Raw genomic sequence first — 24,632 nt, forward strand, 5'->3', positions numbered from 1 at the left:
TGGCTCGAGTGGCAGCTGGACCTGGGCTCATGCAGCCGTCCATCCTCAGAACCGTAGGAAGGGAGTATTTACAGGGGAATAGTTTGTCAGTGACGCCACCTGTGGGTTGCGGTGAGCCTTGGTGTCACCGCCGCTGCCTTGGTATGGGACGCCTAGGGCAGATGAAATTGGGCAGCAAGGTGGAACCCCCTCCACAGGTAAGGGAGGTGTAGTCCCGGGGTCCAGATGAATGGGAGTGTTGGCTGCGAAGAATGTCATGCAGAGTTGAACCGGGGATGAATGGTATACTCACAGTTCCAAAGAATTGCACACAGAGTTTAGTGGTAAACCAAGTTGCCGGTGTCCGGTTACCTCCGGAGGGGTGTGCTTGGTCCCGCACACAGATATACAGCCAGGTGCCCTTTCCTCCGTACTTTTCGTCTGTCTCTCTCTTGTCTGGACTAGTCCGCTTGAAACGGCCTCCGGACCGGATGCCCTCTCTCGGCACCGGCGGGCTACAACCCTGGCCCGGTCTACCTCAGGTTCCCCATGACAGGATCTCCATCGCCTGTGGCCCTCACTGCCAACTAGTCAGCGTGGCTAATCCAGTGGTCCGGTGGTCCGGGGCTCCAACCCCGACTACCACCCTCTCCAGGGAGCTCCAACTCCCTCCTGTCAGCTCTTCACTGACCACCACTCAAAACTGAAACTAAACTCTTCTCTGTCACTTCCTAAGCTCTTCTTGATCCCTCCCATTATCCTGGGGGGGGGGTGACTAGGGCCTGATTTGCTGGTGTATACCTGTGTGGGGACTGTGTTGGTGCCAAGGAAGAGAATGGCCTGCACTTTGGTGGATTTGTGCAGGTTCTGTGACAACCTTGTTTTACCAGGGCGTCACATAAGGAATTGCAAGACTGTTTAAATAATCATTGGGGGGAGTTCTTAGTGAACTCCGAGTAATGATCCGGGTCTCTGGCAACTCGGGTAATAAAAAAAATATAGGAAAGATAAAGAAAATAAGAATAAAGCAGGTGTACCATACTTATCGAGTCTCCAGTGAGAACATAACTGCTTCCAGGGCCACTCTAACGCTACTTCCAGGGCCACTCATTAGCTTCATACATATTCACTGCTTCCCTCGCCCACCGGCAGTCCTTGCGTCAGTGATTGGCTGTAGTCAGCCGCATTCTCAGCCTTTGTGACAAAGTGTCTGACTGCTTGCAATCACAGACCATGTCTGCAGGTTTACCGTATATTGAGGTGTAAAAATAAATACATTTAAAAAAATGGTCTAGGGTCTTCCCATATTACCAAACTCAGCCATGACAAAGTATAAAGCTGCAGGCTGCAGCCCCCAGCCGTGAGTTTATCTTGGCTATGTATCAAAAAAAGACGATCCACATGTAGCTTGTTTTTTAATTATTAAAATGAATAATTTTAAAACTGGCCTCCGGTCCCCCCCTAATTTTGATACCCAGCCTAGATAAAACCCGACAACTTGAAGCTGGTATTCCCAAGCAATTGCAAAGAAATAAAAATAAACACAGAAAAATTCCTTTATTTGAAATAAAATTTAAAAAAAAAACACCCTTTCACCCCTTTGTTAACCTCCAAAACACCCAGGTCCGACATAACCCACACAACGTCCAATGACGATACCAGCTCTGAACATCTGAAGTGACAGAGCGCGGCCATAGAACATGATCAGCTACTGTGAGCTTCATGCAGAGACTGAAACATTTGATGAGCGGTGATGTCACTCAGGTTATTTACGCTCACACCTTGAGGTTCCCAGGGTCCTCCACCAGTAACCGCAGGTAACATGACATCAGGTGACCTCATTGAACTGAGTGACATCAGATGAGGTTACCTGTGGTCAAAGGTGGAGGACTGTGGGAACTTCAAGCTGTGACCACAAAAAACATGAGTGATGTCACCACTCATCACATGCATCAATCTCTGCCTGAAGCTCACAGCGGATGGTCATATTCTTCATGAGACCTGTTGTGTTTTTGAAGTTAATAAAGGGGTGAGAGTGTTTTTTAAATTTTATTTCAACTAAAGGGTGTTTGTGTCTATTTTTTTCACTTACAGGATTAGTAATGGGGGTTGTCATAGATGAGTCCCATTACTAATTTAGGGCTTAGTGGCAGTTCTGGGCTGTTATTAACCCCTTATTACCTCTATTGCCACCACACCAAGAAAATTGATTGTTGCATTTAATGGATGTGTCAACCCTGGGTGGCCGCAGGCTGCTATTTTTAGGCTAGGTGAGCAATAAGCATAGGCCTCCCCAGCCTAAGAATACCAGCTTCCAACTGTCAGCTTTATCATAGCTGGGTATCAAAATTAGGGGGACCGCACACTATTTTTTTTTTCAATTATTTATTTAAATATATTTTTTTTTAATTATTTCCTCTTATTTTTATACGTTGTATACTTTATCTATGCTGGGTATTATAATACAGGAGGAACCAACACCAATGTTTTCATTTATTTTTACAGCAGTAAAGGTGTACACACAATGCCTCTGATTGGTTGCAGTCAGACACGCTGTCATACAGGGTGGGGAAGAGTCAGACTGCATCCAATCAGGTATGTGGGGACTGCCAGTGAGCGAGTGAGGCAGTGAATATGTATGAAGGATAATAAGCGGCCCCGGAAGTAGCATTAGAGATGCTCGAAGAATCAATAAGTACTGTATAATGTGCCTGCTCCAATTCTCCTGTCCATTCTACCACCATTTTAAAGCATTGGATTCTGGTCCACATAGACTTATATGGGGACCAGCATCCATTCAGATATCTGGGATCAATGCCTAATCTTTTTTTTTTAACTTAGTTGGACCTGCCGATCGCGTCTATCTGCGAGTCCGTCCATCACTAATATCAATCACTTCTTGTGGTTCTGAGAAGAGTAAGACGGAGACGCCAGATGGATCTTTAAATTACATTTTCTCTGAAACACCCAAGCATGAACCGCTGTCTGGATACACACTCGCGGATTACAGCAACCACTTCGAACTCTATTCACATTACAGAGTCCGACAGGCAACCTGGTTTCTCTTAAATTGCTGAGCTCTGTTGGGCATCGGCTGAGTTGTTTCACTGCTCCCAGCCATGCAGGAGTTAATCCTTTTTGGAGCAGTGTATGACTCTTCTGTCAGGTTGTTGATTACCATCCACAGCTAGTCTCTCCTTATTTAAGTTTGTAAGGAGTTTGTAAGGAGGTCGCCGAAGATTGGATCTGCTCATGCTCTTGCAAATCCGGTGTCCTTGGCGATCCTCTTTTGATGACCTGCAATCTGTTGCTTGTGTGTTGTGGAAGTGTCCCTTGGTGTTCTTTACTTCCTCTTTTATATTTTATTTCCTCCTGTGGCTCTTTTGGCTGCCCTTTGTGGTTGTTTGAAGAGTGATCAAGTTTCTATTCTACCCCCTGTCTTTGTCTTTTGGGGGGAGGTTATTTCGGTATGTCCTTCCTCCCCAAGGTTAGGGATTTGGGAGTTAGGTCAAGGCCTGGTGAGGAGATAGGGACATTCTAGGGACCCAGACCTCACTACCCTTAAGTGTACCTCTAGAATAAGAGTCAGTGCAGGGATCCCTGTGTGAGGGCAAGTTGAGGTCTCTCTGCTATCTGAGCCCACCCATGACAATCGCCCAACTAGTTCCCTTTAGGTTAAAACATGTCATGAAAGTGTTCTTATGCATAGTCATAAAGAATCACATATACTGGATCTCCATCAATTAGCATAACAAAATGGAAGCAATGATATCTGGAGCTCTGTAGCCCTGTGGCCCCTTTATTGCCAAGTTAACCTAAATGGGTTGAGTTTTAGTATAACACAGTTATGAAAATACACCAGGTACTGCAGGTGTTGGAGCACTCCAATGACTTTTTGTTTAGGTGATCATGTGGGTCCCACAACTCAGACCTCTAGTAATCACATATTGATAGCTTATCCTAAGGATTGGTCATTAATATAAAGCTCTGGAGTTCTCATTAATATAAAATTCTGGAAATTCCCTTTATGGTTTTTAAAGGGAATCTGTCAGCAAGATTTTTCTGTGTAATCTAAGAGCAGCATGAAGAAGCGGCTGAAAGCCTGATTTGACTGATGTCACTTATTAGGCTTTGTGTTGTTATTTCAATAAAATCACTATTTGATCTGCAGGAAATCATCCCTCCAGGGCTAGGTATCTCATGCCATCTAGTCCTCCTGTCCATCACTCACTGGAAGCTTTCTGCCTATACACAGTGTGCAGAGAAAACTGATGTTCAGTGTTGTGGGTGGGGTTATACAGAGCTCAGCTTTCAGAAAACTGGTAGATCTGCAGCAGAAAAAAAAACAATTATTTTAAGATTACATCAGGCAGCCAAGTAAATGAATGCTGAAAATAGAATCTCAGCCCCTACAACTTGCTGGTCTCAGATTACATAACAAAAATGTGGTTATTTACAGATGAAAGTTATAAATAGGAGGGTATAGGATACTTTTCAGCTTTTTACTCTCTTACCCATTTGTTTATCGATCTTTTCAAATATTGGGACTTTAGCTCGTTCTTCAAAATCTTCTGCATGTGTTATCAGGGCATCTTTAACAGTATCATATCCAGCTAACACCACCATCTTCTTCATGCCCATCTGAATACTGAACACTGGACCATGGATCTCTGAGAGCTTCAAAGAGGTAATAATTGTAAAACAGATACTAGATAACAATGTGGACATATACCAAACTATTGCGTCCTCCACACTGACCCGAGTAGAGAAAGAAACATTCTAGTATGTTTACCAGACTTCACTTAAGACTAAAACCTAGATGTGAGAGTGTAATGCAATATAAAAATGGCTATTTTTGAGTCCATACATTATGTTAAGTTAAAAACATATTGTTGGTTCAGACAGACATTGGTTCATAGTTACAAAAACCTTGTGCATCCTTAAGAGTTTTTGTGTGTTTGCTTTATATACACAGACAGACAATATATCCAGAGTAATAGAAAACAGACAGACAATACATCCAGAGTAATAGAAACTTTGTGATTTACTTAGCACAACGATCTGATGTTTTGTGTGTTTGCTATCCATTGTAACAGAAACTTTGTGATTTACCTAGCTTAAATATCTGATATGTATTCTTGGGAGATTTGAATGGTGTGGGTTAATTACCCCATTGTCTGATGTGTGTTTTATCTCTAAAGGCCCCGTCACACACAACGAGATCGCTAACGAGATCGCTAACAAGATCGTTACTGCATCACCGTTTTCATGATGCAGCAGCGATCTCGTTATGTGTGACACCTACCAGAGATCAGGCCCCTGCTGTGAGGTCGCCGGTTGTTGCTGAATGGTTGAGACCATTTTCTTCAAAGGCGATGTTCTGCTGGGCAGGACGCATCGCAGTGTTTGACACCTACTAACGACCTCCTAACACAGTCCCAATGTCCGCCGATATCGTTATACAGGTTGCTGATCATTCCTGCGTCGGTGGTAAAATTTGACTATGTGACATCTCACCAGCGACCTCCCAGCGACTTACAAGCGATCCTTATCAGGTCGCATCGTTTTCGGGATTGCTGGTAAGTTGTTAAATGTGACGGGGGCTTAACTCATCTTTTCTCAAAGACTGGCCATCAAAGGGCATTAATCAGTGAGAAATACAATACATTGACGCTAAGGCTTGTATTATTGGTCAAGCCTCTATTTAAGATCAGATGAAGTATAGCAAAGACAGAAGCTCATGTACCTGCACCGTGATATGTCAGTGTTGGGATTTCCAGGAGTTCTCTGTCTTTGTCATGCTTCTCTGACTAATTTTCCAGGCAGATGATGTTTAAAAGCTCCTTGGTGATATAAGTATTTAACTGTACTTAATTGATATTGAATATACCAAAGTGTACGCAATATCATACTTTTCCTTTAAGTTTGTATTTCATCTTAACCTTGATAATAAATGACTTACCTTCTTTAAAGTCGTATCTAAACCTTAGGGGGGCTTTGCACGTTGCGACATCGCACGTGCGATGTCGGTGGGGTCAAATCGAAAGTGACGCACATCCGGCGTCACTTTCGACATCGTAGTGTGTAAATGCTTGATGATACAATGAAAGAGCGCAAAAGCGTCGTTATCGTATCATCGGTGCATTCTCCAACATTTCCATAATTCCGGTGCCGCGACAGGTACGATGCAGTTCCTCGTTCCTGCGGCAGCACACATCGCTGTGTATGAAGCCGCAGGAGCGAGGAACATCTCCTTACCTGCCGCCGGTGGCTATACGGAAGGAAGGAGGTGGGCGGGATGTTTACATCCTGCTCATCTCCGCCCCTCCGCCGCTATTGGCCGCCTGCCATGTGACGTCGCTATGACGTCGCATAACCCGCCCCCTTAGGAAGGAGGCGGGTCGCCGGCCAGAGCGATGTCGCAGGGCAGGTGAGTGCATGTGAAGCTGGCGTAGCGATAATTTTCGCTACACCAGCTACCACAAGATATTATACCTGCGACGGGGGCGGGGACTATCGCGTGCGACATCGCAGCATCGGCTTGCGATGTCGCAACGTGCAAAGCCCGCCTTAGTGTTAAAAAATTTGGCAAAACAGAGACCCAGCGATTGTGATGATGGATGATCTCAGTAATGTTACCACTCTTCAAAAGTTTCTGCTCACGCTGCGCTTTGCAAAACTTTTAATAGTAGTTGTTGTGAATGTCAGTTATGCTTTTGCTGCTGTGAGGCTCCCTCTTGTTGCCAGGACTGGTTTGGACAGAGACCAGGTGTGTTGGAGCAATGGGCGTTTCCATTGCTGACTCTCTGCCTATTTAAACATTAGTCTGTTAGCAGGCTGAGCCGGTTGTCATTTGTTCCTTGGTTTTCCAGCCTTCTCATCTTGCTCCAGACCACATCTACCCCAGATAAGTGCTTTAGTAGAGGAGAGAAGAAGGCACAATAGGGTCTTACCTGATTTACAGGGCAAAAAGTAAAAGAGTAATGCACTCACCTGGCTGGGTTGTGCCAGTCACAACTCCTATGCAGACGTGGAAGAGCGCTTAGGTGGTTCAGCAGCGGCCCCGTCACAAAACGGAATATCAGAGCAAAGAAGACTGGAGAAAGACGGGTTAAATGCCGCGCTAGAAAACCACAAGCATGAATATGATGAACTGTTCTTTTATTTAGATAATTCCAACGCGTTTCGGAGACTCATCTGCCTCCTTCTTCAGGGAAAAGAATCTTACAGACAATCAGGATCTCCCCTTATGAAGCAGTGTATAGAAAAAAAAAAAAAAAGGTTTGCTACCAATCGTGACGTCATCACTTCATGTGCTGCCGAGTGGTGACTCATTGCCACGTGGAGTGAGACTGCGTCATGGTATAGATTTCACAGATCTTAACATATTATAAACTGCAAGCGTATATTCAAAGTTCTTGGTAAACAATGAATGGATAAATAAATATCTTATATTTGTCAGGGCTCGTCTGTATTCTTTTTAGGAGGTAAAAAAAGGGGGGAAAAAACAAAATAAATAAAAATGGACCATATATATGTGGATGTGTAGTTCCTGTATCTGAATCAGACGTGAACCATTGGGTCTGTGACTAGAATACTATGCGCTGTTTCTCTACCACCACCCTATACGGGAAATTTGGAGTAGAGGAAGCATTTAGAGGAACAGTTAGATAATCCATGAAGGAGTGAAGAAAAATATATAAATGTGTACGTGTTCGTAATGAAGAACACAAATGGAATCGTACGACAAGATTGGTGGTGCATTATCAGATATCTAAAAGGGAAAAAGGGGAAAAGTTTGAGCGGACGAATATAGACGAGCCCTTACAAATATAAGATATTTATTTATTTATCCATTCATTGTTTACCAAGAACTTTGAATATACGCTTGCAGTATATAATATGTTAAGATCTGTGAAATCTATACCATGACGCAGTCTCACTCCACGTGCAATGAGTCACCACTCGGCAGCACATGAAGTGATGACGTAACGATTGGTAGCAAACCTTTTTTTTTTTTTCTATACACTGCTTTATAAGGGGAGATCCTGATTTTCTGTAAGATTCTTTTCCCTGAGGAAGGAGGCAGATAAGTCTCCGAAACGCATTGGAATTATCTAAATAAAAGAACAGTTCATCATTAGAGATGAGCGAACCGGTCCCGGTTCGGCTCGAGGTCGGTTCGCCGAACGGAGGTCCCGTTCGAGTTCGGTTCGTCGAACGTTCGACGAACCGAACTCGAACCGCATAGGAAACAATGGCAGGCATTCACAAACACATAAAAACACCTAGAAAACATCCTCTAAGGTGTCCAAAAGGTGACAAACAACTCACAACACAACAGAAACACATGGGAAAGTGACAAGGACATATACTCATGCGAAAACAAAAGAGCTGGACAAGGAAAAAGAGGAGGACACACAGATATAGGCATGGCATGCCCTTGTAAAATCATGTAAAACACCGCAAGGTGACTCCAAGCGGAGTCTCCCTTTTTTTCCAAAAATTGGGCCCCACAAGTGCTGCCCATTCAGTGGCAGCAGTTGTGCCCCAGTTGTACACTTCACAGCTAGATTTGCATCAAGCACATTCAAAAATACGCCATAATTAACCGTCCCCAGCATGACACCGGGGTAGGTAGATAAAGTCTTTGCTGAACCATGACTTGTTCTTCTTGGCTCCTTTTTAAAAACACAGCAAGCAAGGGTTACTCCAAGCGGAGTCTCCCTTTTTTTCCAAAAATTGGGCCCCACACACACCCACCCATTCAGTGTCAGCAGTTGTGCCCCAGTTGTACACTTCACAGCTAGATTTGCATCAAGCACATTCAAAAATACGCCATAATTAACCGTCCCCAGCATGACACCGGGGTAGGTAGATAAAGTCTTTGCTGAACCATGACTTGTTCATCTTGGCTCCTTTTAAAAACAATGTAAGCAAGGGTTACTCCAAGCGGAGTCTCCCTTTTTTCAAAAAATTGGGCCACACAGACACCCACCCCATCAGTGGCAGCACTTGTGCCCTAGTTGCAAACAGGATGTTTTGATTTGCATCAAGTGTCGCGGGCGGGGAGGAGGGTGTCAGCACACTACGCTCACCCCTTCTGCTCGGGTCCGGCAGCTGCTGCTCAGTGGTGGCTCGAGCTGTGGGCCGGATCCTGGGGGTTCTCGAGCGGCGCTCCTCGCCCGTGAGTGAAAGGGGGGTTATCGGGTGTGGGGATTGTTTATTGTCCGTGACGCCACTCACGGTTGTGGTGATTTCACCACCGCTGCTCAATATGGGGCTCCCGGGGATGGTGATGCGGAGCAGCCAGGTGTTGTGTCGCCCCTCCGTGGGTAGGGGTTGGTGATCCCGGGGCCCGGTGATGGTGTGCAGGGTGCAGGGCCTGGTGGGCGCAGGGACACGGGGGCAGCGCTGTGCCTTGCGGCACTGTGGTACTCACTCAGCCTGAGACGTTGACACAGTTTTTAGTAAAACACTCGGCTGGATGGACGGGTACCCTCAGACGGCTGCGGTTGTTGTTTCTCCCCTGACCCAGTTTGATGGTGTAAGTCCTTCTTCCACCTCCGTGCACTCCTCTCCTGCACTCCGGCTTCCAGCTGGCTCCCCGGTTCCGTACCGGTGGGCCACTGCCCAGCCCCGGCTACCTTCGGTTCCACCAGCTGTCTCCCCGGCTCCCTGCAGACGGCACTTAGCGTCTGCCGGGCTCTCTGTGCGAGGCCCTAGGCTCCAACTTAGGCCCCTGGCTCTGTCTGCCTCTCTGCAGACCTTCACTCGTCCTCTCCTAGGACTAGACTGGGCTTGTTCCTTGCCTCAGGCCAGCTAACCCCTGGGTGGGCGCCTCCAGCTCCTGACTCCGCCCACCTGGTGTGTCAGTCTGAGCCCGAGGCAGAAAGCAGGTCACTTTGGGGATGTCTGCTGTGAACTGCTGGGGGTGGGGGTGTGTGTGTGTTGTTACCTGTGTCCCCTGGCTTGTCCAGGGCGACACATTCCCCCTTAGCAAAATGCAGACCATCCTCGGGCTGCCCGTCCATCACCGGTTTTAGTTTTCTTTTAACTGCAAAAGATCAAAACGTTAACACAGCATTTTTCAACCCTCCCAAAATGGGATGCACATTACTTTAACGTGGCAGTAACAGTCCAACACTTTTAATAATAACAGGGTAACGGTTCCTTCAGTCACCCACCCAAATAACCTGGCCTTGGTGCTGCCCCTAAAGCCCAGGCAGCACCCCTTGACCCCAGTCCAGGAACGGCCCCAGATTGGTCAACGGGACCGGTACTTCGCTGCCGTTGCAGCCGGGCGGACTGCCGGAGCCGTCGTCATCTCCGTCGCGGCCGGGCGGACTGCCGGGGCCGGTGGCAGGGCGGTGACAAAAGTGAGGCCTGGGGACCCCAGGTCTGGGTCCTCCCCCACAGACGCTGCGGGCTCCGCTACCGGTAACAGGGGTAACGGGTCGGTGCATCAGTGCGGCGGCCTCTTCCAGGAACCAAATGCTGGCAGAGTCCTGGCGTCCCTGCTTCCACAGCCGCGGTTCACATGCGTCCGGACGCCATCTCGTCCCCCTTAGCTTCTTTTTAGCACTTCCTTCTTCGGGGGGCGGGGCTCAACTATCGCGCCTTTCCTGCTCGGGGAAGACGCTCGAGCGGGAAATTTTCGCGCCCAAGATGGCGGTTTTACAAATTTTTCAGCCGGATACCTCTGGCGGTAACAAGGCGCACCTCCACCAAACGGCAGAGCGGTAAGATCCTGTTCGTGATGCCAAGTTGTCGCGGGCGGGGAGGAGGGTGTCAGCACACTACGCTCACCCCTTCTGCTCGGGTCCGGCAGCTGCTGCTCAGTGGTGGCTCGAGCTGTGGGCCGGATCCTGGGGGTTCTCGAGCAGCGCTCCTCGCCCGTGAGTGAAAGGGGGGTTATCGGGTGTGGGGATTGTTTATTGTCCATGACGCCACCCACGGTTGTGGTGATTTCACCACCGCTGCTCAATATGGGGCTCCTGGGGATGGTGATGCGGAGCAGCCAGGTGTTGTGTCGCCCCTCCGTGGGTAGGGGTTGGTGATCCCGGGGCCCGGTGATGGTGTGCAGGGTGCAGGGCCTGGTGGGCGCAGGGACATGGGGGCAGCGCTGTGCCTTGCGGCACTGTGGTACTCACTCAGCCTGAGACGTTGACACAGTTTTTAGTAAAACACTCGGCTGGATGGACGGGTACCCTCAGACGGCTGCGGTTGTTGTTTCTCCCCTGACCCAGTTTGATGGTGTAAGTCCTTCTTCCACCTCCGTGCACTCCTCTCCTGCACTCCGGCTTCCAGCTGGCTCCCCGGTTCCGTACCGGTGGGCCACTGCCCAGCCCCGGCTACCTTCGGTTCCACCAGCTGTCTCCCCGGCTCCCTGCAGACGGCACTTAGCGTCTGCCGGGCTCTCTGTGCGAGGCCCTAGGCTCCAACCTAGGCCCCTGGCTCTGTCTGCCTCTCTGCAGACCTTCACTCGTCCTCTCCTAGGACTAGACTGGGCTTGTTCCTTGCCTCAGGCCAGCTAACCCCTGGGTGGGCGCCTCCAGCTCCTGACTCCGCCCACCTGGTGTGTCAGTCTGAGCCCGAGGCAGAAAGCAGGTCACTTTGGGGATGTCTGCTGTGAACTGCTGGGGGTGGGGGTGTGTGTGTGTTGTTACCTGTGTCCCCTGGCTTGTCCAGGGTGACACACAAGCACATTCCAAATCCACAAGCATTTACTCTCCCCAGGATGACACAGGGGTAGTAAATTCCTTGTGGATCCATGACTTGTTCATTTTGATGAACGTCAGTCTGTCCACATTGTCACTGGACAGACGCGTGCGCTTATCTGTCAGCACACACCCAGCAGCACTGAAGACACGTTCAGAAACAACGCTGGTAGCTGGACACGACAAAATCTCCAAGGCGTAAGTTGAGAGCTCTGGCCATTTTTCAAGATTTGAAGCCCAAAATGAGCAAGGCTCCATTTGCAAAGTCATGGCATCAATGATCATTTGGAGATACTCCTGTATCATCCTCTCCAGCCGTTGACTGTGTGTCAGACTTGTTGTCTCTGGTGTCCTTGCAAAGGACGGTCTAAAAAAATGATGAAACGATTCCATAAAATTGCTGTTACCAGCCCCAGATACGGTGCTACTGGTACGGGTAGACTGTTGAAGATGACGGGACCGTCCCATGTTTGTCAAGTTACAACTGGGAGATTCACTCCCTGCACCTGCACGGTTGTTTGGTGGAAAAGCCGAGCTAAGATCGAGTAACAGCTTCTGCTGATACTCCTACATACGTGCGTCCCTTTGTATGGCTGGAATTATGTCACAAAATTTGGACTTGTACCGGGGATCTAATAGTGTGGCAAGCCAGTAGTTATCATCACTTCTAATTTTGACAATACGAGGGTCATGTTGGAGGTAGTGCAGGAAGAAGGCGCTCATGTGTCTTGCGCGGCCATGCGGACTAAGTCCACGCTGTGTTTGTGGCATAGAGGTGCTAACCGTTCTTTCTTCCTCTGACATCTCCCCCCAACCTCTTTCAACTGAAATTTGACCAAGGTCTCCCTCATCCGCTGAGTCTTCCATGTCCATGGACAGTTCGTCCTCCATTTCTTCATGTTCTCCTGCACCTTCCTCAACATCTCGCCTGCTACCATGCGCCCTTGTTGATCCCTGTCCCCCATGGTCCCATGCCTGCCGCCTTGGTGATGATGAACGTCTGGACCTTGGTGATGTTGTTGTGTCTTGCGCATATGTATCCTCCTGTAGTTCATCCCCTTCCTGTTGTCCCACCCCCTGACTCCGAATAGTGTTTAGCGTGTGCTCCAGCATGTAAATGACTGGAATTGTCATGCTGATAATGGCATTGTCAGCGCTAAACATATTCGTCGCCATGTCGAAACTCTGCAGAAGGGTGCATAGGTCCTTGATCTGAGACCACTCCATCAGGGTGATCTGCCCCACCTCTGCATCTCGTTGGCCCAGGCTATACGTCATGACTTATTGCACCAGGGCTCGACGGTGCTGCCACAGTCGCTGTAACATGTGGAGAGTCGAATTCCAGCGTGTCGGCACATCGCATTTCAGGCGATGAACCGGCAGGCCGAAAGACTTCTGGAGCGATGCAAGTCGCTCAGCTGCGGCGGTTGAACGGCGGAAGTGAGCAGACAGTTTTCGTGCCCTGGTCAGAAGGCCATCTAGGCCGGGATAATGTGTTAAGAATTGCTGGACAACAAGGTTCAACACGTGAGCCATACAAGGCATGTGTGTCACCTTGCCCAGGCGAAGGGCCGCACCCAGGTTTGCAGCATTGTCGCACATGGCCTTACCAGGCTGCAGGTTGAGTGGAGACAACCATTTATTAAACTCGGACCGCAGAGCTGACCACAACTCCTCAGCTGTGTGACTCTTATTCCCAAGACATGTCAAGCTAAAGACCGCCTGATGCCGTTGCGCTCTGCTGCCAGCATAGTAATGAGGGGTGCGTAATTCCTTCTGCGCAGTGAGAACGCTGGTGGCCTGACCAGGCAGGCTTGGGGCGGAGGTGGAGGACTCAGATGAGGTGGAGGAGGCAGAAGCAGTGGCGGAACTTGGACAGACAGAGGATTGACACACAAGTCGTGGGGACGGCAAGACTTGTGCAGCAGAACCTTCACCATCTATCACCATAGTTACCCAGTGCCCAGTCAGCGACATGTAACGTCCCTGTCCATGCTTACTGGTCCAAGTATCGGTGGTGAAATGCACCCGTTGACACACAGAGTTTCTCAAGGAAGCGGTGATGTTGTGTGCGACATGCTGGTGTAGCGCGGGCACACCTTTCTTAGAGAAGTAGTGGCGACTGGGCATCTGGTACTAGGGCACAGCGACAGACATAAGGTCTCTAAAATCCTGTGTGTCCACCAGGCGGAAAGGCAGCATTTCGGTAGCCAAGAGCTTACAGAGGGATAAAGTCAACCTCTTAGCTTTGTCATGGGTCGCAGGAAATGGCCTTTTATTTGTCCACATCTGAGGGACAGAGATCTGGCTGCTGTGTGTAGACGGTGTTGAGTAGGGTGTTTCTGGAAAAATGCAGCTTTGTGAGGAAAGTGCAGGCGTAGACATGATGTTGCCTTCATCCAACGTTGGTGCTATCGATGTCTGAGAGAGCTGTACACACGCACTTGTTTCCCCTTCCAAACCAACTGACGACCTACCAAGCAAACTGCCTGTTGCGGTTACATTGGTGGAAGTTGTGCTTGGAAAACCAGGTGTGACAGCTGTCCCCACAGTCCTAGAAGATGAAGAGCGCGCGGATGCACTGGAAGGGGCAGGCGGTGGATGGTTCGCTCCGCTAGGCCGCATTGCAGCACGGTGAGCTTCCCACCGGGACATATGATATTTATTCATGTGACGATTCATGGAAGAAGTTGTCAAACTGCTGAGGTTTTGACCTCTACTAAGAGAACCATGACAAATTTTACAGATCACAAAATTTGGGCGATCTTTTGCTATGTCAAAAAAGGACCAGGCTAGGCAAGGCTTAGAGGGCATGCGACCTGTTGATCCACCCCGACTAGTGCTCATAGGCAGAGTGGTGGCTGAGGATGCAGTTGTAGACGTGCTACCAGTACTCCGACTCTGTCCAGGAAGGCGCAAGGTAACTTCGTCATCAGTTGCATCCTCCTCCACCACCTCTGTTGACCTCCTCGAGTGCCTGACTGTGGGTTGACAGTAGGTGGGATCTAGAACTTCATCATCAATTGTTGTGTTTGCACTCCCCTCATCCTCAGACCGAGCCTCTTCTTGCCCTGACCGAATATTTAAGTTGTCATCCCAATCTGGTATCTGCGTCTCATCGACATCAGTATGTTCCTCATTGTCTATAACAACAGGTGTTACAGTTTGTGACAAAGGGTCAACATTATGCTCAGAAACTTGGACCTCATGGCCTGAATCAGAATCACAAAGGTTCTGGGCATCACTGCAGACCATTTCGTGTTCTGTACTCACTGTAGCTTGGGAGCAGACCTCTGATTCCCAGGCTATAGTGTGACTGAACAGCTCTGCAGACTCAGCCATCTCAGTTCCACCATACTGTGCAGGGCGGATGGAGACTTCAGAGCTGGGAGAAAGCAAGTTTGATTGGGATGACAACTCAGAGGACTGGTGTTTTTTGGATGCGGTAGTTGAGGTGGCGGAAAGGGCACTTGTTGGACCACTTGAGATTCATTCAAGCATTTTCCTTTTTTGGCCATCATCTACCTTTGTTCCAGTTGTCCAAGTCTGTAAAAAAGGGAGCACATCGGATTGTCCACGGTAAGTAGTAGACATCTTACTTTTGCTGGTAGATGGTCTATCTTCAGCAGATGTTAATGGAGCTTTGCCAACTTCCCCACGGACAAACCCTTTTTTTCCTTTTCCAACACGCCTCTTACCCTTTCCACCAGCATCTGTCATTTTGCCACTCACGTTGATTGCGACAAGATTGTGCACTGAAAATGTGGTAGTAAGAATTGAGAGGTGGTGTAGATTGCAGCGGTGGTCTATCTTTATTAACAGCAGAATAAACAACAATAATTATCACTGACAATGCAACTACGGCCCTTAAACTGGCAGCAGTGTCTTCTAGTATAATGGCTTAGTAACAATGAGTTTTAGTGTGCAATGCAGGCAGAGGTGCTGCAAATATCTTTGCACTAGTGGGACTATACAAAAGTCCAATAGCCACATTTAGGATGCCACTAGGTTCACTCAGTGTTTGCTAGTATAATGGCTTAGTAACAATGAGTTTGAGTGTGCAATGCAGGCAGACGTGCTGCAAATATCTTTGCACTAGTGGGACTATACAAAAGTCCAATAGCCACGTTTAGGATGCCACTAGGTTCACTCAGTGTTTGCTAGTATAATGGCTTAGTAACAATGAGCTTGATTGTGCAATGCAGGCAGACGTGCTGCAAATATCTTTGCACTAGTGGTACTATACAAAAGTCCAATAGCCACGTTTAGGATGCCACTAGGTTCAATCAGTGTTTGCTAGTATAATGGCTTAGTAACAATGAGTTTGAGTGTGCAATGCAGGCAGACGTGCTGCAAATATCTTTGCACTAGTGGGACTATACAAAAGTCCAATAGCCACATTAAGGATGCCACTAGGTTCACTCAGTGTTTGCTAGTATAATGGCTTAGTAACAATGAGTTTGAGTGTGCAATGCAGGCAGACGTCCTGCAAATATCTTTGCACTAGTGGGACTATACAAAAGTCCAATAGCCACGTTTAGGATGCCACTAGGTTCAATCAGTGTTTGCTAGTATAATGGCTTAGTAACAATGAGTTTGAGTGTGCAATGCAGGTAGACGTGCTGCAAATATCTTTGCACTAGAGGGACTATACAAAAGTATAATAGCCACGTTTAGGATGCCACTAGGTTCACTCAGTGTTTGCTAGTATAATGGCTTAGTAACAATCAGTTTGAGTGTGCAATGCAGGCAGACGTGCTGCAAATATCTTTGCACTAGTGGGACTTTACAAAAGTCCAATAGCCACGTTTAGGATGCCACTAGGTTCACTCAGTGTTTGCTAGTATAATGGCTTAGTAACAATGAGCTTGAGTGTGCAATGCAGGCAGACGTGCTGCAAATATCTTTGCACTTGTGGTACTATACAAAAGTCCAATAGCCACGTTTAGGATGCCACTAGGTTCAGTCAGTGTTTGCTAGTATAATGGCTTAGTAACAATGAGTTTGAGTGTGCAATGCAGGCAGACGTGCTGCAAATATCTTTGCACTAGTGGGACTATACAAAAGTCCAATAGCCACGTTTAGGATGCCACTAGGTTAGCTCAGTGTTTGCTAGTATAATGGCTTAGTAACAATGAGTTTGAGTCTGCAATGCAGGCAGACGTGCTGCAAATATCTTTGCACTAGTGGGACTATACAAAAGTCCAATAGCCACGTTTAGGATGCCACTAGGTTCACTCAGTGTTTGCTAGTATAATGGGTTAGTAACAATGAGTTTGAGTGTGCAATGCAGGCAGACGTGCTGCAAATATCTTTGCACTAGTGCGACTATACAAAAGTCCAATAGCCACGTTTAGGATGCCACTAGGTTCAATCAGTGTTTGCTAGTATAATTGGCTTAGTAACAATGAGTTTGAGTGTGCAATGCAGGCAGACGTGCTGCAAATATCTTTGCACTAGTGGGACTATACAAAAGTCTAATAGCCACGTTTAGGATGCCACTAGGTACACTCATTGTTTGCTAGTATAATGGCTTAGTAACAATGAGTTTGAGTGTGCAATGCAGGCAGACGTGCTGCAAATATCTTTGCACTAGTGGGGCTATACAAAAGTCCAATAGCCACGTTTAGGATGCCACTAGGTTCAATCAGTGTTTGCTAGTATAATGGCTTAGTAACAATGAGTTTGAGTGTGCAATGCAGGCAGACGTGCTGCAAATATCTTTGCACTAGTGGGACTATACAAAAGTCCAATAGCCTCGTTTAGGATGCCACTAGCTTCAATCAGTGTTTGCTAGTATAATGGCTTAGTAACAATGAGTTTGAGTGTGCAATGCAGGCAGACGTGCTGCAAATATCTTTGCACTAGTGGGACTATACAAAAGTCCAATAGCCACGTTTAGGATGCCACTAGGTTCAATCAGTGTTTGCTAGTATAATGGCTTAGTAACAATGAGTTTGAGTGTGCAATGCAGGCAGACGTGCTGCAAATATCTTTGCACTAGTGGGACTATACAAAAGTCCAATAGCCACATTTAGGATGCCACTAGGTTCACTCAGTGTTTGCTAGTATAATGGCTTAGTAACAATGAGTTTTAGTGTGCAATGCAGGCAGACGTGCTGCAAATATCTTTGCACTAGTGGGACTATACAAAAGTCCAATAGCCACGTTTAGGATGCCACTAGGTTCACTCAGTGTTTGCTAGTATAATGGCTTAGTAACAATGAGTTTGAGTGTGCAATGCAGGCAGACGTGCTGCAAATATCTTTGCACTAGTGGGACTATACAAAAGTCCAATAGCCACGTTTAGGATGCCACTAGGTTCAGTCAGTGTTTGCTAGTATAATGGCTTAGTAACAATGAGTTTGAGTGTGCAATGCAGGCAGACGTGCTGCAAATATCTTTGCACTAGTGGGACTATACAAAAGTCCAATAGCCACGTTTAGGATGCCACTAGGTTCAATCAGTGTTTGCTAGTATAATGGCTTAGTAACAATGAGTTTGAGTGTGCAATGCAGGCAGACGTGCTGCAAATATCTTTGCACTAGTGGGACTATACAAAAGTCCAATAGCCTCGTTTAGGATGCCACTAGCTTCAATCAGTGTTTGCTAGTATAATGGCTTAGTAACAATGAGTTTGAGTGTGCAATGCAGGCAGACGTGCTGCAAATATCTTTGCACTAGTGGGACTATACAAAAGTCCAATAGCCACGTTTAGGATGCCACTAGGTTCAATCAGTGTTTGCTAGTATAATGGCTTAGTAACAATGAGTTTGAGTGTGCAATGCAGGCAGACGTGCTGCAAATATCTTTGCACTAGTGGGACTATACAAAAGTCCAATAGCCACATTTAGGATGCCACTAGGTTCACTCAGTGTTTGCTAGTATAATGGCTTAGTAACAATGAGTTTTAGTGTGCAATGCAGGCAGACGTGCTGCAAATATCTTTGCACTAGTGGGACTATACAAAAGTCCAATAGCCACGTTTAGGATGCCACTAGGTTCACTCAGTGTTTGCTAGTATAATGGCTTAGTAACAATGAGCTTGAGTGTGCAATGCAGGCAGACGTGCTGCAAATATCTTTGCACTAGTGCGACTATACAAAAGTCCAATAGCCACGTTTAGGATGCCACTAGGTTCAATCAGTGTTTGCTAGTATAATTGGCTTAGTAACAATGAGTTTGAGTGTGCAATGCAGGCAGACGTGCTGCAAATATCTTTGCACTAGTGGGACTATACAAAAGTCTAATAGCCACGTTTAGGATGCCACTAGGTACACTCATTGTTTGCTAGTATAATGGCTTAGTAACAATGAGTTTGAGTGTGCAATGCAGGCAGACGTGCTGCAAATATCTTTGCACTAGTGGGGCTATACAAAAGTCCAATAGCCACGTTTAGGATGCCACTAGGTTCAATCAGTGTTTGCTAGTATAATGGCTTAGTAACAATGAGTTTGAGTGTGCAATGCAGGCAGACGTGCTGCAAATATCTTTGCACTAGTGGGACTATACAAAAGTCCAATAGCCTCGTTTAGGATGCCACTAGCTTCAATCAGTGTTTGCTAGTATAATGGCTTAGTAACAATGAGTTTGAGTGTGCAATGCAGGCAGACGTGCTGCAAATATCTTTGCACTAGTGGGACTATACAAAAGTCCAATAGCCACGTTTAGGATGCCACTAGGTTCAATCAGTGTTTGCTAGTATAATGGCTTAGTAACAATGAGTTTGAGTGTGCAATGCATGCAGACGTGCTGCAAATATCTTTGCACTAGTGGGACTATACAAAAGTCCAATAGCCACATTTAGGATGCCACTAGGTTCACTCAGTGTTTGCTAGTATAATGGCTTAGTAACAATGAGTTTGAGTGTGCAATGCAGGCAGACGTGCTGCAAATATCTTTGCACTAGTGGGACTATACAAAAGTCCAATAGCCACGTTTAGGATGCCACTAGGTTCAATCAGTGTTTGCTAGTATAATGGCTTAGTAACAATGAGTTTGAGTGTGCAATGCAGGCAGACATGCTGCAAATATCTTTGCACTAGTGGGACTATACAAAAGTCCAATAGCCTTGTTTAGGATGCCACTAGGTACACTCCGTGTTTGCTAGTATAATGGCTTAGTAACAATGAGTTTGAGTGTGCAAAGCAGGCAGACGTGCTGCAAATATCTTTGCACTAGTGGGACTATACAAAAGTCCAACAGCCACGTTTAGGATGCCACTAGGTTCACTCAGTGTTTGCTAGTATAATGGCTTAGTAACAATCAGTTTGAGTGTGCAATGCAGGCAGACGTGCTGCAAATATCTTTGCACTAGTGGGACTTTACAAAAGTCCAATAGCCACGTTTAGGATGCCACTAGGTTCACTCAGTGTTTGCTAGTATAATGGCTTAGTAACAATGAGCTTGAGTGTGCAATGCAGGCAGACGTGCTGCAAATATCTTTGCACTTGTGGTACTATACAAAAGTCCAATAGCCACGTTTAGGATGCCACTAGGTTCAGTCAGTGTTTGCTAGTATAATGGCTTAGTAACAATGAGTTTGAGTGTGCAATGCAGGCAGACGTGCTGCAAATATCTTTGCACTAGTGGGACTATACAAAAGTCCAATAGCCACGTTTAGGATGCCACTAGGTTAGCTCAGTGTTTGCTAGTATAATGGCTTAGTAACAATGAGTTTGAGTGTGCAATGCAGGCAGACGTGCTGCAAATATCTTTGCACTAGTGGGACTATACAAAAGTCCAATAGCCACGTTTAGGATGCCACTAGGTTCACTCAGTGTTTGCTAGTATAATGGGTTAGTAACAATGAGTTTGAGTGTGCAATGCAGGCAGACGTGCTGCAAATATCTTTGCACTAGTGCGACTATACAAAAGTCCAATAGCCACGTTTAGGATGCCACTAGGTTCAATCAGTGTTTGCTAGTATAATTGGCTTAGTAACAATGAGTTTGAGTGTGCAATGCAGGCAGACGTGCTGCAAATATCTTTGCACTAGTGGGACTATACAAAAGTCTAATAGCCACGTTTAGGATGCCACTAGGTACACTCATTGTTTGCTAGTATAATGGCTTAGTAACAATGAGTTTGAGTGTGCAATGCAGGCAGACGTGCTGCAAATATCTTTGCACTAGTGGGGCTATACAAAAGTCCAATAGCCACGTTTAGGATGCCACTAGGTTCAATCAGTGTTTGCTAGTATAATGGCTTAGTAACAATGAGTTTGAGTGTGCAATGCAGGCAGACGTGCTGCAAATATCTTTGCACTAGTGGGACTATACAAAAGTCCAATAGCCTCGTTTAGGATGCCACTAGCTTCAATCAGTGTTTGCTAGTATAATGGCTTAGTAACAATGAGTTTGAGTGTGCAATGCAGGCAGACGTGCTGCAAATATCTTTGCACTAGTGGGACTATACAAAAGTCCAATAGCCACGTTTAGGATGCCACTAGGTTCAATCAGTGTTTGCTAGTATAATGGCTTAGTAACAATGAGTTTGAGTGTGCAATGCAGGCAGACGTGCTGCAAATATCTTTGCACTAGTGGGACTATACAAAAGTCCAATAGCCACATTTAGGATGCCACTAGGTTCACTCAGTGTTTGCTAGTATAATGGCTTAGTAACAATGAGTTTTAGTGTGCAATGCAGGCAGACGTGCTGCAAATATCTTTGCACTAGTGGGACTATACAAAAGTCCAATAGCCACGTTTAGGATGCCACTAGGTTCACTCAGTGTTTGCTAGTATAATGGCTTAGTAACAATGAGTTTGAGTGTGCAATGCAGGCAGACGTGCTGCAAATATCTTTGCACTAGTGGGACTATACAAAAGTCCAATAGCCACGTTTAGGATGCCACTAGGTTCAGTCAGTGTTTGCTAGTATAATGGCTTAGTAACAATGAGTTTGAGTGTGCAATGCAGGCAGACGTGCTGCAAATATCTTTGCACTAGTGGGACTATACAAAAGTCCAATAGCCACGTTTAGGATGCCACTAGGTTCAATCAGTGTTTGCTAGTATAATGGCTTAGTAACAATGAGTTTGAGTGTGCAATGCAGGCAGACGTGCTGCAAATATCTTTGCACTAGTGGGACTATACAAAAGTCCAATAGCCTCGTTTAGGATGCCACTAGCTTCAATCAGTGTTTGCTAGTATAATGGCTTAGTAACAATGAGTTTGAGTGTGCAATGCAGGCAGACGTGCTGCAAATATCTTTGCACTAGTGGGACTATACAAAAGTCCAATAGCCACGTTTAGGATGCCACTAGGTTCAATCAGTGTTTGCTAGTATAATGGCTTAGTAACAATGAGTTTGAGTGTGCAATGCAGGCAGACGTGCTGCAAATATCTTTGCACTAGTGGGACTATACAAAAGTCCAATAGCCACATTTAGGATGCCACTAGGTTCACTCAGTGTTTGCTAGTATAATGGCTTAGTAACAATGAGTTTTAGTGTGCAATGCAGGCAGACGTGCTGCAAATATCTTTGCACTAGTGGGACTATACAAAAGTCCAATAGCCACGTTTAGGATGCCACTAGGTTCACTCAGTGTTTGCTAGTATAATGGCTTAGTAACAATGAGCTTGAGTGTGCAATGCAGGCAGACGTGCTGCAAATATCTTTGCACTAGTGCGACTATACAAAAGTCCAATAGCCACGTTTAGGATGCCACTAGGTTCAATCAGTGTTTGCTAGTATAATTGGCTTAGTAACAATGAGTTTGAGTGTGCAATGCAGGCAGACGTGCTGCAAATATCTTTGCACTAGTGGGACTATACAAAAGTCTAATAGCCACGTTTAGGATGCCACTAGGTACACTCATTGTTTGCTAGTATAATGGCTTAGTAACAATGAGTTTGAGTGTGCAATGCAGGCAGACGTGCTGCAAATATCTTTGCACTAGTGGGGCTATACAAAAGTCCAATAGCCACGTTTAGGATGCCACTAGGTTCAATCAGTGTTTGCTAGTATAATGGCTTAGTAACAATGAGTTTGAGTGTGCAATGCAGGCAGACGTGCTGCAAATATCTTTGCACTAGTGGGACTATACAAAAGTCCAATAGCCTCGTTTAGGATGCCACTAGCTTCAATCAGTGTTTGCTAGTATAATGGCTTAGTAACAATGAGTTTGAGTGTGCAATGCAGGCAGACGTGCTGCAAATATCTTTGCACTAGTGGGACTATACAAAAGTCCAATAGCCACGTTTAGGATGCCACTAGGTTCAATCAGTGTTTGCTAGTATAATGGCTTAGTAACAATGAGTTTGAGTGTGCAATGCAGGCAGACGTGCTGCAAATATCTTTGCACTAGTGGGACTATACAAAAGTCCAATAGCCACATTTAGGATGCCACTAGGTTCACTCAGTGTTTGCTAGTATAATGGCTTAGTAACAATGAGTTTTAGTGTGCAATGCAGGCAGACGTGCTGCAAATATCTTTGCACTAGTGGGACTATACAAAAGTCCAATAGCCACGTTTAGGATGCCACTAGGTTCACTCAGTGTTTGCTAGTATAATGGCTTAGTAACACTGAGTTTGAGTGTGCAATGCAGGCAGACGTGCTGCAAATATCTTTGCACTAGTGGGACTATACAAAAGTCCAATAGCCACGTTTAGGATGCCACTAGGTTCAATCAGTGTTTGCTAGTATAATGGCTTAGTAACAATGAGTTTGAGTGTGCAATGCAGGCAGACATGCTGCAAATATCTTTGCACTAGTGGGACTATACAAAAGTCCAATAGCCTTGTTTAGGATGCCACTAGGTACACTCCGTGTTTGCTAGTATAATGGCTTAGTAACAATGAGTTTGAGTGTGCAAAGCAGGCAGACGTGCTGCAAATATCTTTGCACTAGTGGGACTATACAAAAGTCCAACAGCCACGTTTAGGATGCCACTAGGTTCACTCAGTGTTTGCTAGTATAATGGCTTAGTAACAATGAGTTTGAGTGTGCAATGCAGGCAGACGTGCTGCAAATATCTTTGCACTAGTGGGACTATACAAAAGTCCAATAGCCACGTTTAGGATGCCACTAGGTTCAATCAGTGTTTGCTAGTATAATGGCTTAGTAACAATGAGCTTGAGTGTGCAATGCAGGCAGATGTGCTGCAAATATCTTTGCACTAGTGGGACTATACAAAAGTCCAATAGCCACGTTTAGGATGCCACTAGGTTCAATCAGTGTTTGCTAGTATAATGGCTTAGTAACAATGAGTTTGAGTGTGCAATGCAGGCAGACGTGCTGCAAATATCTTTGCACTAGTGGGACTATACAAAAGTCCAATAGCCACGTTTAGGATGCCACTAGGTTCACTCAGTGTTTGCTAGTATAATGGCTTAGTAACAATGAGTTTGAGTGTGCAATGCAGGTAGACGTGCTGCAAATATCTTTGCACTAGAGGGACTATACAAAAGTATAATAGCCACGTTTAGGATGCCACTAGGTTCACTCAGTGTTTGCTAGTATAATGGCTTAGTAACAATGAGTTTGAGTGTGCAATGCAGGCAGACGTGCTGCAAATATCTTTGCACTAGTGGGACTATACAAAAGTCCAATAGCCACGTTTAGGATGCCACTAGGTTCACTCAGTGTTTGCTAGTATAATGGCTTAGTAACAATGAGTTTGAGTGTGCAATGCAGGTAGACGTGCTGCAAATATCTTTGCACTAGAGGGACTATACAAAAGTATAATAGCCACGTTTAGGATGCCACTAGGTTCACTCAGTGTTTGCTAGTATAATGGCTTAGTAACAATCAGTTTGAGTGTGCAATGCAGGCAGACGTGCTGCAAATATCTTTGCACTAGTGGGACTTTACAAAAGTCCAATAGCCACGTTTAGGATGCCACTAGGTTCACTCAGTGTTTGCTAGTATAATGGCTTAGTAACAATGAGCTTGAGTGTGCAATGCAGGCAGACGTGCTGCAAATATC

At 46.1% G+C, this 24,632-nt stretch overlaps 1 protein-coding gene across 1 annotated transcript in view; it reads right to left on the reverse strand.

Annotated features, from left to right (window-relative positions):
• Positions 1-24,632, reverse strand: part of LOC142297019 (cytochrome P450 2K4-like) — a 267,299-nt gene that overhangs the window by 104,649 nt on the left and 138,018 nt on the right. The window contains exon 5 of the mRNA XM_075341229.1: positions 4,494-4,656. Within this exon, the coding sequence (XP_075197344.1) occupies positions 4,494-4,656 (163 nt within the window). The remainder of the gene's footprint in view (positions 1-4,493; positions 4,657-24,632) is intronic.

Source organism: Anomaloglossus baeobatrachus, chromosome 3, assembly GCF_048569485.1.
Source record: "Anomaloglossus baeobatrachus isolate aAnoBae1 chromosome 3, aAnoBae1.hap1, whole genome shotgun sequence".
Taxonomy (NCBI): domain Eukaryota; kingdom Metazoa; phylum Chordata; class Amphibia; order Anura; family Aromobatidae; genus Anomaloglossus; species Anomaloglossus baeobatrachus.